General features: G+C 39.6%; 1 protein-coding gene across 1 annotated transcript in view; it reads left to right on the top strand.

Annotated features, from left to right (window-relative positions):
- Positions 1 to 12966, top strand: part of TRPM1 (transient receptor potential cation channel subfamily M member 1) — a 130146-nt gene that overhangs the window by 77698 nt on the left and 39482 nt on the right. Inside the window, exons 9-12 of the mRNA XM_039490939.1 lie at positions 2573 to 2645; positions 4797 to 4897; positions 8777 to 8950; positions 11941 to 12075. Of these exons, the coding sequence (XP_039346873.1) occupies positions 2573 to 2645; positions 4797 to 4897; positions 8777 to 8950; positions 11941 to 12075 (483 nt within the window). The remainder of the gene's footprint in view (positions 1 to 2572; positions 2646 to 4796; positions 4898 to 8776; positions 8951 to 11940; positions 12076 to 12966) is intronic.

Genomic DNA, 12966 nt, shown 5'->3' with positions numbered 1-12966 from the left:
CACTCCGCCCTGTCTGCCTGAAGCAGAGGTTTTTTATTAGGTTCCTGGCATGGCCTTAATTGGCTACAGGTGCTCCAATTAACCTGTAGTAACCTTCCCTAGTCTACAAGACCAGGACCCTACTGTGCTTTGTACATTGTACATACACATAACAAGAAAGATGCCCCCTGCCCCAGGGAGCTTACAGTCTAGTAGATGCCCTGTTTGAGTTGGGCGAATTGTTTACTTTCTCTGTGCTTCAAACCCCATCTGTAAAATGGGAACAATAGTATTTCCTGTCCTCTCACCCTGCTGTCTGCCTTGTCTATTTAGATTGCAATCTCCTTGGGACAGGGACTGTTTCTTATTACATTTGTGTACAGCACCTAACAATGGGACCCCGATCTTGTCTGAGTCCTCTAGGTGCTATTCTAAAACTTATTCTAATAATTATTCTAATACTAATTCTAATAATGCATAACAATCACTAATGCACAAAGTTATTTACCAGACTATTCTTCTAATCTAGTTATTTATATTGGGCAATCATAAAGAAACATAAATCAGCGCATCTGCCTTACAGCATATAGATGTACTTTTCAGAAGGCCAATATGAATATATTAAAACTCACTCAAGTACGCAAAAGCAAAACATCTTTAGATATTCTGGGGTAACATAAAAATGATACAAAGTAAAGGACATTTACAGGTGTAAGGCACTCTAGTCTCAGAATCAGTGATGCACTATAGGATACCTTCATTGAAAGCTAGATATTTATATCCATTTTACTCTCCAGTTCTCTGCCACAGAAGTATTTTCTAACTGAGCAAGACATTTATTAATACTTGCAGCACTGACTATACAGAAAGTCAGTGTTCCTATGTTCCTTCATCACATTTTTTTCAAATCCAGATCAAGTTTGCATAGAATGCGAGTGTCAGATCATTCTTTTTACTGTAACTGTACTTAATAAAATACATTGTGAAGCCCATTGTGCTTTCTAGGTTCAGCCCTGCAAGATGCTGTGCATTCTGGCCCTGATCCAGCAAAGCACTTCAGCACATGTTTAACTTCAAGCATCTAAATGGTCCCTTTGACTTTGTTGGACTACTCCTGGACTAAAGTGCTTGGCTGGATCAAGGCCAAAATTCTCAGTATCTGGCAGGTTTGAGCCCTCTGTTTCTAATGACACTAAGTTGATGGAGTCAGAAGAAATCTTACCTTTCTTATAGTGATTTGGCACTTCTTTTCTAATGCCAACCAGAACCCAGACAGACAGTCGCAAATATGAAAAATAATGGGGCAAAAACTTAAATAGGCTTTTTTTTCCCAAACTTTTTTTGATGAGGTTCTGGTTTAAGGTTCAGATTGGTTCCTGTTTTAGCCACTTGTCCCTTTGAAAAAGGGCTGTGAACAACTGCCTTGGCAGTGCTTGTGGGAACACAGGGAGTGTTCTCTTTGTGAGCATGCAAGGGCATAATGCACACCAAAGAAGGGGAGGAGGGCCCGGACAGCAGAGTTTGTTTGGTGTGAAGTGGGGTAGCAAACGCTACCATCCAAAGGGTGTATTCTCCAGTCATATGCTTTGGGCCAGAGGCAAATGCCTCCTGCAGCTTACCACCACCCCCAACATAGGTCACTGACTGTATGTGCAAGTCACACCCATACCTACCTGCTTAATGAAAGAGGGGTGTTTTGAGAGGTGAAGCACAGGAAAGCAGGTTTGCAGAAAAATGTCTCAAGGAACTTGCTTTGTTAGGGCACTATTGTGCATTTTTAACTCAGTAGATTTGATTCACTAATAAGCAACTGAACCAAACATCAATATAAATATTCAGTTTTGTGCACAAGAGAGTTGCCCCCAAGGTTCATCTAGGATTGTACTTTTTGTCAATGTATTACTTAACTTGCCTCTCAAACTTGTGTGAATGTTAAATTCAGTCAAAGAAATGCCATAATGGTTATTTCAGATATAAGCGGGCAATTCATGATACTATAAAATACTAGAGATGGTTGGAAAACTAAATAAAATTGGCACAGTAATTTTGTCCTGTGTTTTTTGTCAAAATCTGTCAGTGGAAAAATTTCATCAAAATTTAAAATTTTGATTTTTTTTATTTTTTATTTTTACTAGTTGTGTAGTCAGTCAAAGAACAGGACAAAGATATGAAAGTTTTCATCCCTTTTTATTTGTCAAAATTAGAAATTTTAATGAAAAATGTAATTGAAAATTTTCAAACAATATAGAAAAATACACAATTTATCTCTTTTCTTTTCTCTCTCTTGCTCTTTCCCTTAAGCTATGTCAACACTGGCAATTGAATGACAAAATTTTTGTCTTTCAGAGGTGTTAAACACCCCCCGGAAAGACAAAAGTTTTGCCACGACAAGTGCCAGTGTGACCAGCGCATTGTCTGCAGGAGAAACAACGAACAGCAGCTACACTGCACGACATTTAGCGGCACAGCTGTACCGACACAGCCCTGCCGCTAAAAGCTGTGGAGTATAGACATATCCTTATCCTCTTTCTTTCTTTTGTTCTAAGTTATGTTCCTGAGTTAATTGTGTGTTTGGTTTTACTCTGTCCTATAGATAACTGTGTTCCGTATGGGTTCTGAGGGGCAACAGGACATTGAGATGTCTATTTTAACTGCTCTACTTAAAGGTGAGTTTTTATGCAGGCAACAAATAAGGATGAACAAACCAACTTGGAAAAAAATCCACCAAAATAAACACTTGCTCTGTGTGGGTCATTCTAAATACCAAAACTTTTGTCTGTTCTGTTTTTATCAGTTCAGATTAGTAACCTCAAAGCATTTGGTGTTTTTGGTTCAGGTCTGATAAGATGTGAGCCCAATATGTAAGGTCTAGATCTGAACTTTTCCATAACATTACCCTGAAGTTTCCACAGTTTCCTTCTTCCACTTGGGCAGGAAATACCAGAAGAACCTTTCTCATTTGTGTTTGCAGTGTTGTTGTAGCCATGTTGGCCCCAGTATATTAGAAAGACAAGGTGGGTGAGGTAATATCTTTTATTGGACCAACTTTTGCTGGTGAAAAAGACAAGCTTTCAAGCTACGCAGAGCTCGTCCTCAGGTCTGGCAAAGGTACTCTGAGGGCTTGGCTACACTCGAAACTCCAAAGCGCTGCCGCAGGAGCGATCCCGTGGCAGCGCTTTGAAGTGCGAGTGTGGTCGCGGCACCAGCTGTAGGTACTCCACCTCCTCGAGGGGATTAGTTTACAGCGCTGGGAGCCATGCTCCCAGCACTGGGGCACTGTTTACACTGGCGCTTTACAGCGCTGTAACTTGCTGGGCTCAGGGGGGTGTTTTTTCATTGCTTACCTTACCATTGTAAGGTGTGCAGTGTAGACATAGCCTTAAAAGCTTGTCTCTTTCACCAACAGACGTTGGTCCATTAAAAGATTTTACCTCCCCAACCTGTCTCTCTGACCTGTCTCATGGTGTTTCAATACATCCAATTCCCGTCCTGGCCAGCATATGCAAAATGATAAATAACATGCGGAGAGGGAAGAAGTTAACTAAATTTTTTAAACCTCAAAAAAATGTAGTTCAAGGATTGGCGTGAGGCTTTAAATGTAATTGGTTTGTCTGTCCAATAAGCTTGCTCTCTCTCTCCCCCCCAATCTAAACCGTCTAACCTTTGTGGCTGAGTCTGTCTTTGTTGGAACAACTGCTGTCATCAAATGTTATGCACTTTGGAAGTTGATATCAGTTGATTACAAAAGAGACGTTAGGTGAAAGATGTAGGGAAAAGAGAAGCATGGGATTAAGGAATCACCAGACCTGTGTTAGGGCATCTGCCAAACTGCTGATTATACTCTGTGGAAGGGAGGGGAGCAGCATTAGGGATAAAGTCAGCAGGGTTTTAGAGAAGGAAGAAGCCTTACAGAGGAGCTGCTTAAGCTCTGATAAACGTCTAGACTCTTAGCAAGGAGTGGGGATTTGTTATGGAGTGGCACTAGCCCCTGAAACCACTCACCCACGCTTAGCTTAGCCCCACAAAATTTGCAAAAATATACCCAAAGTTCAACATAGCAAATGAATAAAATCCCATTTCCTATTCAATCGATCAATTTCCCATCCTCTCCTTGTAAATTATCTGTACCTTTACATAGGTCCTAACAAAAGTGTTTGGTTTAAAAAATTGTTGTGTGTGGGGTGTAAATCAGATGGGTGATCATGAGGATGGAGGATGATATGACAATGCAGAATGAGCTGGATCACTCAACTGGCTGGATTAAGGGATCCAGCCAATTCCCCTTGGCCATGTCATTTCCAAACATTCTAACACTTGAGTTTGGTTTTTGTTGTTGCTTTTAAAGTAAATCTTTGTAAAGAAAGTAATGTTGGTTTGGACTGTTAGCTGGATTCCAAAGCGCACACTCAGCCATAATGCTCTTATCACAAAGATTTTTGTTTGCGAGCTAATCTGAACCATTTGAGATTATTTTATCGCTTCTGACAATTATTCTTGAACATTTAAACTACATAATGTTATTTAAACAACATTTACAGAGAATGATATTGTATCACTGTTGCTAAAATAAGTAAGGGACTAAAGTCCATTTCTGTGAACTGCAAGGAACAAGGGAGAATGTTACTATTCCCAATTTTGAAAGGATTATTGGGCTGAATCCTCAACTGGTGTAAAAAAATCATCACTCCATTCATTTCAACATCACTACTCACTGTTAGACCAGCTGAAGCTCTGATCTAATCCCCAGAGAATTAAATTACAGTTGTGTCCACTCATTTACATGAAGTGTGAAATGCCAAATACTTTTGTTTGCTTAGGTACCAATGCATCTGCACCAGATCAGCTGAGCTTGGCATTGGCCTGGAACCGTGTGGACATTGCACGTAGCCAAATCTTTGTCTTTGGACATCACTGGCCGGTAAAGCTGCTTTTCCTAGACCGATTAGTTAGCAATAATTTTAAATTAACTGGCAAATATCCCTTCCTTTGATTTTCTTGGCAATGACAGTAATGTTGAATTCTTTTGGTCTGCATGATGGCCTGATCTGGAATATTCCATATGGACTGTTCATTATAAAATATCACTAGTCTACCTCTTCCAAAAAGTTAATAACGATAAATCTCGTGTGCTTTTGAAATGAAAAGTAGCAGCATAAAATTAGCAAATGAATTTATTCAAGATTCCTCTTGAGGCAAGAAATTCAAATAATGGAAATCATGTGGGGCCTGATTTATGCTGAATGCATATCTACACCAGAAATTTAAATCGACCTATGTTAGGGCATTGCTCTAACTACACTGACATAAGCCCTATGCTTCTCATGGTTTATGTACACATTGCCATCCTTCTGTTGGTGTGGTGCGTCCACACCAGGAGTGCTTCCACTGACTTAAGAGGGGCAGTGTGGGGGGGCTGAGAACCTGCGCTCTCGGCTCCGCATGCAGCTCCCTGCAGGAAGCCCGGCTGCCCTCCGCCCTCCGCACCAGCTCTCGGCTCCCTGCTCCCCGCCACCAGGAGCCCAGCTGCCCCTGCTCTCAGCAGGGAGCTTTGCGCCTGAGGCCAGGCGGCTCCTGGCCTCCCATCAGGGAGCCAGGAGCGTTGGTGCAACCAGGCTCTGCACAGGCAGCCAGGAGCCTCCAGATGGCACCTGGGCTCCCCATTGGGAGCTGGGAGTCTCCAGGTGGCAGCCAGGTTCCAAGCAGGGTGGGCACAGCCCAGCTGGGAGCAAAGCACCCAGAGGGGCAGCCAGGCTCTAGCTGGAGCTCCTCACCCACCCAGCGGTGACAGCTCAGCTTTCAGCGTGGAGCTGTGAAATTGACAAGACTGACAGCCAGCAACCAATGTAAGTAACTCAGGGTCTACATGGACACTATATCGTTACACCAATGTAAGCCCTATGCCTCTCGTGGAGGTGGAGTTATTATGTTAGTGTAATAGGGCACATACATCAGCGGGAGCAAGGCTGTAGTGTGAACACAGACATAATTACATCAACGTAAACTGCCTTCCATCGACCTAACGCTGTAGGGTAGACCAAGCCTCAGGCCTCAGCAGAACCAATCATCACACCCATAGTGAACCGCATGTTCTAGTAATACTACTTAGACCTCAGGCTGCCTGACTGGTGAGTGCAAGCAGGTGGTTAGATGTCTAGCTCTAATAAATTACACAATAGGGCTGGAAATTAGAAAGGCACCTAGGAGACTCCTTTGAAAATCCCAGTTGGAATTAATAGGACAAAATCATGACCACAAAGAGACAAATGCTGAATATCAGGTCCTTAGGGTGTGAGATGGTGCAAAATGAATGTAGGGGTGAGATTTTCAGAAGTGCCTAAGGTATTGGAATGGGTCTTGTGCTCCTAAATCATTTTTAAAGTGTGATACTGCGCCCATTGAAGTTAATGGTAAAGCTCCCATTGATTTCAATGGGGGAAGCTCTTGAGTGCTTTTGAAACTTCTACCCTAGAGTCATTCATGTAATGAAAAAAACCCTTGTTTTAAGTAAGTTTGATGACTGAATATGCTTGTGCATTTTGCTTTACTACATGAACCACCTGGTACCAAATTATTACAAAGTGTTCTGAAGAACCAGGATGAAATAGGCCATAAGAATTAAGTAAGGTTCTTTTTTTTTTTAATTAGATGTCTTTCTTGAAATGACGTACAATAAAATGGTCAGTAAAATATTTTACATCCACACTATGTGCTTCATTGAGGTTAGTTTAATTTAGAAACCTCAGTCATTAAAAATTTAACCAACAATCCTTCCTGTATACGCTATTTTATTCTTTCCCTGTTAGGAATGTGATGTTTCCAATATTCACGGTCCATTAAAAACATTTTCATAAAGAGGATTTAGGGATCCTAAACAATATAAGTATTATTATAAATCAATTTATTTGGAGGAAATGTTGCAATCTCCACATTATTGCGTTTAGATTCAAAAACATCTACGGGCAAACAAAACCTACCACTATTTTGTCCAGTTTCATCTTTGTACTCTTCAACTCTTTGTGGAAATTACATGAGCCAATTACAATTCATTGTCATTTCAAATTAATGAAAATTGCCCTTGATATAGTGTTTGCTGTGAGTTTACAGATCCATTTCTGTCCTGACTTGTAAATGCTTTCATGGTAGGATAGTGTGAGAGGACTTTGTGCAAAAAAGAAAGCTTTGTTAAGCAAATGTGTATGGCCTTGATCCTGCAGTTCTCTGCAGGGCTGCCCAGAGGATTATGGGGGCCTGGGTCAAAGCAATTTTGGGGGCCCCTTCCATAAAAAAAAGTTGCAATACTATAGAATAGTATAGTCTCATGGGGGCCCCTGCAGGGCCCAGGGCCTGGGGCAAATTGCCCCCCCCCCCGCCCCAGACAGCCCTGGTTCTCTGCATAATGAACCAATCTGTTGTGGTCTAGCATAAATGTTTGTGTAAGTTATGTATGAGGACAAGTTAAGTGCTAGGTGCAGCAGTCCAAACTGAAGGGAAGTAGTCTCAAAAAATTTCAGCCAAATCTTTTTTTTGTTGAAAAATGCACATTTGGTGACATTGAAGCATTTTGTGAATTCAAGTTGGTTTCACCAAATTGTTGGTTTAAGAAAAAAAACAAACACAATATGAAAAAATTGATTTTTTTTCAGTTTGAAATTATTTTTATTTCAAAATTTTCTTTAATATTTTTAAGAATTCAAAAATGTTAAATGGTCCAAGCCTAAATGTCATGTTTTGTTCCATCTGGAATGAATTATTTTCAACTTTTTTAAATTGCTGATTCACTGAAAATTCGGTATTTGCCCAATTCTAGCCTCAAGCATGCCTTCTTCCCTTCTCCCAAGAGCACAGGTTAAAATGGAGAAGGGTGTAGTGAAGAATAGGCACATTTGAGGAGACATGAATGTAAGCATGATCTTAGCATGTAAATGAGCCACTTAACTGCAATCTTCCCTCTTTGGCCTTAGCCCATACGACTATATAGAGGTCAGTTGATGGCCATGTGGCATTCTTATTAACACTGGTCCCTTCTGTTCCTTATCTGCTTGTTGCTTTTACTTTGACATTCCACTATTGCTCTATATATGTTTAAAAAGTGGAAAGAAGGTAAAGTGCCAGGCGCATACTCAGCATCTTACCATACCTCTCAGTTGTACCTTACTATGAGACATCCACTTGAGTCCCAGACTTAACTACTTACTACAAAAATATGGTGCTGTCCCACTTTGAAATGTTGTTGTTCATATCAGGGATAAAGAATCATGCAAATGATTATGGAATAGGTGCACTCAGGGAATGAATCCCTGCATGAATTTGGTGAGTGTGGTGTTCCTCGTTTTGGATCTTTCTCACACATTATGTCCCAATTTGGGCCTTGGTGTTTTGAGAGATTTGCCACTACAGATAAAGATTGTGTACTAGGCGTTGCCTTTTCAACTGTGAATTCTCTACCTATTCCGTTTTCTTCTTTATATGTTACTCTGTGCTCCTGAGTAAGTCCTAAACAGCTGGGATCAAACGTGGGATGTCTAGATCTTAAAGCATTAGCCTCTATGCTGCCTAAGCTGAAAGTCCCAGCTCTGTTAGCTAAGGCTGTATGAGACTCATCAATCTCTGTATGTGGCCCAGCCACCACTAGAGGAGGACAGCATGCCACGCTGAGTGAGGGAAGGTTACACACAGCACCACTGTAAAAGAGAGTGGTGGTATTAAGATTCAATAGAATATTCTATTGACGTACAATCCTCCAATTGCCAAAACAATTGACTGTATTATCTTAATATTTGTGCATTATTAAATGTAGCCTTTAGGAAGCCTTACAGTGACTGATGGCACAGCACCTGAGAAGGAAAAGAAATCTCCAGCAGCTCAAACTAAAGCAGCCAGAGGGAAAGGAAAAGGGAAAAAAAAGGGAGGGAAAATGAAAGAAGAGCCGGAAGAAGAAACAGATCCACGGAAGCTTGAACTACTAAACTGGGTAAGGTGAAAGTGGCATCTTTCTTCCTTTTGCTGCTCTGTTCTTTATCTCGTTTGACTCCTCCCTCTAATCTGTTCTTCTCAGTTTGCATGTGCACACACCCAGCCTACCCCAAAGATAAATCAAAGAATGAGTTACCTTCTACAAGGTCCTAGAAGTGATGCAAACAGACACATTAATCCCACATGGAATGAAAGGAATTAACTTCTGGTGAGGGACATATTGATGCCTGGAATATTTTGAGGCATGGGAAACCTTTTATGTAGGGCTATCAAGTGATTTAAAAAATTAATTGTGATTAATCATGTGATTAAAAAAATTAATTGTGATTAATTGCGCTGTTAAACAAGAATAGAATACCATTTATTTAAATATTTTTGGATGTTTTCCACATTTTCAAATATATTGATTTCAGTAACAACACAGAATACAAAGTGTTCAGTGCTCACTTTATATTTATTTTTATGACAAATATTTGCACTGTAGAAAACAAAAGAAATAGTATTTTTCAATTAATCTAATACAAGTACTGTAGTGCAATCTCTTTATCATGAAAGATGAATTTGCAAATGTAGAATTATGTACAAAAAATGCATTCAAAAATAAAACTATGTCAAACTTTAGAGCCTACAAGTCCACTCAGTCCTACTTCAGCCAATCGCCCAGACAAACAAGTGTAGTTACAATTTGCAGGAGATCATGCTGCCCACGTCTTGTTTACATGTCACCTGAAATTGAGAACAGGCATTCGCATGACACTGTTGTAGCCAGCGTCACAAGGTATTTACGTGCCAAATGCACTAAAGATTCATATGTCCCTTCATGCTTCAACCACCATTCCAGAGGACATGCATCCATGCTGATGACGGGTTCTGCTCAATAACAATCCAAAGCAGAGTGGACTGACGCATGTTAATTTTCATCATCTGAGTCAGATGCCACCAGCAGAAGGTTGATTTTCTTTTTTGGTGGTTCAGGTTCTGTAGTTTCCACATCTGAGTGTTGCTTTTTTAAGACCTTTGAAAGCATGCTCCACACCTCGTCCCTCTCAGATTTTGGAATGGCACTTCAGATTCTTAAACCTTGGGTCCAGTGCTGTAACTATTTTTAGAAATCTCACATTGGTACCTTCTTTGTATTTTGTCAAATCTGCTATGAAAGTGTTCTTCAAACGAACATGTGCTGGGTCATCATCCGAGACTGCCGTAACATGAAATATATGGCAGAATGTGGGTAAAACAGAAAAGGAGACATACAATTCTCCCCCACGGAGTTCAGTCACAAATTTAATTAACACATTATTTTTTTAACAAGCATCATCAGCATGGAAGCATGTCTTCTGGAATGGTGACTGAAGCATGAAGGAGCATACAAATGTTTAGCATATCTGGCACGTAAATACCTTGCAACGCTGGCTATAAAAGTGCCATGCAAACACCTGTTCTCACTTTCAGGAGACATTGTAAATAAGAAGCAGGCAGCAGTGTTTCCCATAAATGTAAACAAACTTTTGTGTCTTAGCAATTGGCTGAACAAGAAGTAGGACTGAATGGACTTGTAGGCTCTAAAGTTTTACATTGTTTTGTTTTTGAGTGCAGTTATGTAACACAAATGTAGATTCTTTTTTAAGTTACACTTTCACGATAAAGAGATTGCACTACAGTACTTGTATGAGGTGAATTGAAAAATACTATTTCTTTTGTTTATCATTTTTACAGTGCAAACGTTTGTCATCAAAAATAATATAAAGTGAGCACTGTACACTTGATATTCTGTGTTGTAATTGAAATCAATATATTTGAAAAACATAGAAAAACATCCAAAAATATTTAATAAACTTCATTAGGTATTCTATTGTTTAACAGTGCAATTAATCGCGATTAATTTTTTAATCGCAATTAATTTTTTTGAGTTTATTGTGTGAGTTAACTGTGATTAATCGACAGCCCTACTTTTATGTATTTTATAGGTGTTTTCATAATATAGGTAGATTACATATTTCTATGCAATCTACCTATAGCTAAGGTCACACAAGCATTTCCATTTTAGGTGGTAATTTTCTGTTGCTATTAACACTTCTACATTTTCCAATCTTTTTCCTTCCTGGCTGAAATTTGGCAGGTTTGTTTTCAGTTCAGGAGTGAATTGTTTTGGAAGGTTTGAACCAAAGTGATTAAACCATATTTGGGAACAGAAAGAGTGCAAAAATATATACTTTTTCCATTACAAAAAAGTATTCCTTTGAATGTTTCTAGCTCATCAGTGATTAGTGAGGGAGACTTAACATTTTACAGGAAGACAGTTCTTTTGTTTTGAATTTCCTATGAGTTTATTTTAATTTTTTTTAAAGTTAAACATTCTGTTGGGTTGTTCCCATGTTTGGCCATATTAAGGGAAGCTCTTGTATGTTTTCTGACAAATATTTTCAGCAAGAACTTGGGGATTTCTTTTCAGAAGATCGAAGCCAGTGCATATTGCCACTTCTCTCTGTTTGAGGCAACAGCTTGTCAATTGAATGGATGCTGCTTATGTGGGTTGTTATGGTACAAAACGCTCTTTACGTTTGTGCAGTTCATTCTTTTTAAATTTAACCTGCTCCCATCACACATAGCAAGCAAACCCACCTCTTAGTATAATGTGTCATTTCACTTGGTTTAGCTATAAGATACCAAATAAAAAGTACTGAATGTTACAATCATGTTCCTAAAGGTTTCATTTACTGCTCTCATTACTTCAACATTAAGGACACATCCAAAACACACAAAAAAAAACCCAAAACCATAACATCTAAACTATACATGGAACACCTATCAGGGGCATTCTCATTTTTCAAAATGACATTTGACGTGTAGATGACTGAACATAGCTTGAAATTCACATGTGAATTTTTTTATTAAACAACCAAAAGCTTCTATTTAGCAGTTGCTGGCATAGCATCTCTGACTTACTTACCCAGGGTTTGCATTGTGTTCTCTGTTCTCAACTTTCAGGTGAATTCCCTGGAGCAGGCTATGCTGGATGCCCTGGTACTGGATCGAGTTGATTTTGTGAAACTCTTGATTGAAAATGGAGTGAACATGCAACGCTTCCTCACTATTCCTCGACTAGAAGAGCTTTATAATACTGTGAGTGAGCTGTGATTCTGATATAAACTGCTGCATCTCTCACTGTTGAGTTTAGCGTGACGCCTTTTCCTTTCTCCCTCTCCTCCCCCCAATAATTGGCACAGAAACTGTCCAACTGGTGGTTTCACTTTATACTTCAACAATTGAAGGGGGAAAAAACTGGGCACACTGACAGTCCATGAAAGGTGCATATCACTAGAGGGAGTCACTGTCATAACTCATGGCTTCATAATACTTTAAGATACACAGAGTATCTTGACTAAGCCTAGAGCAGCTTTTCGACAATCTTATGGTTTCTCATGTAAATATAGTGAAGTATTTTTAAAATGCATATTAAGAACTCTTTAATAACTAGTATTGCCATTAAAACCATAATATCAGCCAACAGCTGTGGCTTTTTACCTACATATTCTTAACTCGCTCACTGATGTGTACACAATCTTGTTGACCCTCAGTTAGTTTTCATTTCTTTATCCTTTATTGTTGTTGTAATAATAAAATGCTATATAGAAACTCTCATCCATAAATCCCAAAGCACTTTACACCTGGAGCTGAGTATCATTATTCCTACTTATAGATGGGGGAAACCAAGGCACAGAAGCAAAGTGACTTGCCCAAGATCACCCAGCAGGCCAGTGGCAGAACCAGGAATAAAACCCAGTTCTCCTGAATCCCAGTCCAGTGTACAATCCACTAGGTCATGCTGCCTCTTTTATAACACATTGACTGCTTGGGACTAGAGTCTCCTTTGCACAAACCCACAGACAGAACACCCCAGTAGATCCTTACTCCTGGGGGAATTCTGCACCACTGTGCATGTGCAGAATTCATGTGCTGCGCAGAATTTTTTTCCACAAAAATACATTCTTCTGGAAAGGTGCTGCAGTTACT

Source organism: Mauremys reevesii, linkage group 10 (assembly GCF_016161935.1).
Source record: "Mauremys reevesii isolate NIE-2019 linkage group 10, ASM1616193v1, whole genome shotgun sequence".
NCBI classification, from domain to species: Eukaryota; Metazoa; Chordata; order Testudines; family Geoemydidae; genus Mauremys; species Mauremys reevesii.
The sequence above is the reverse complement of the archived record's forward strand: the minus strand, read 5'-3'. Positions and strand labels throughout refer to the sequence as shown.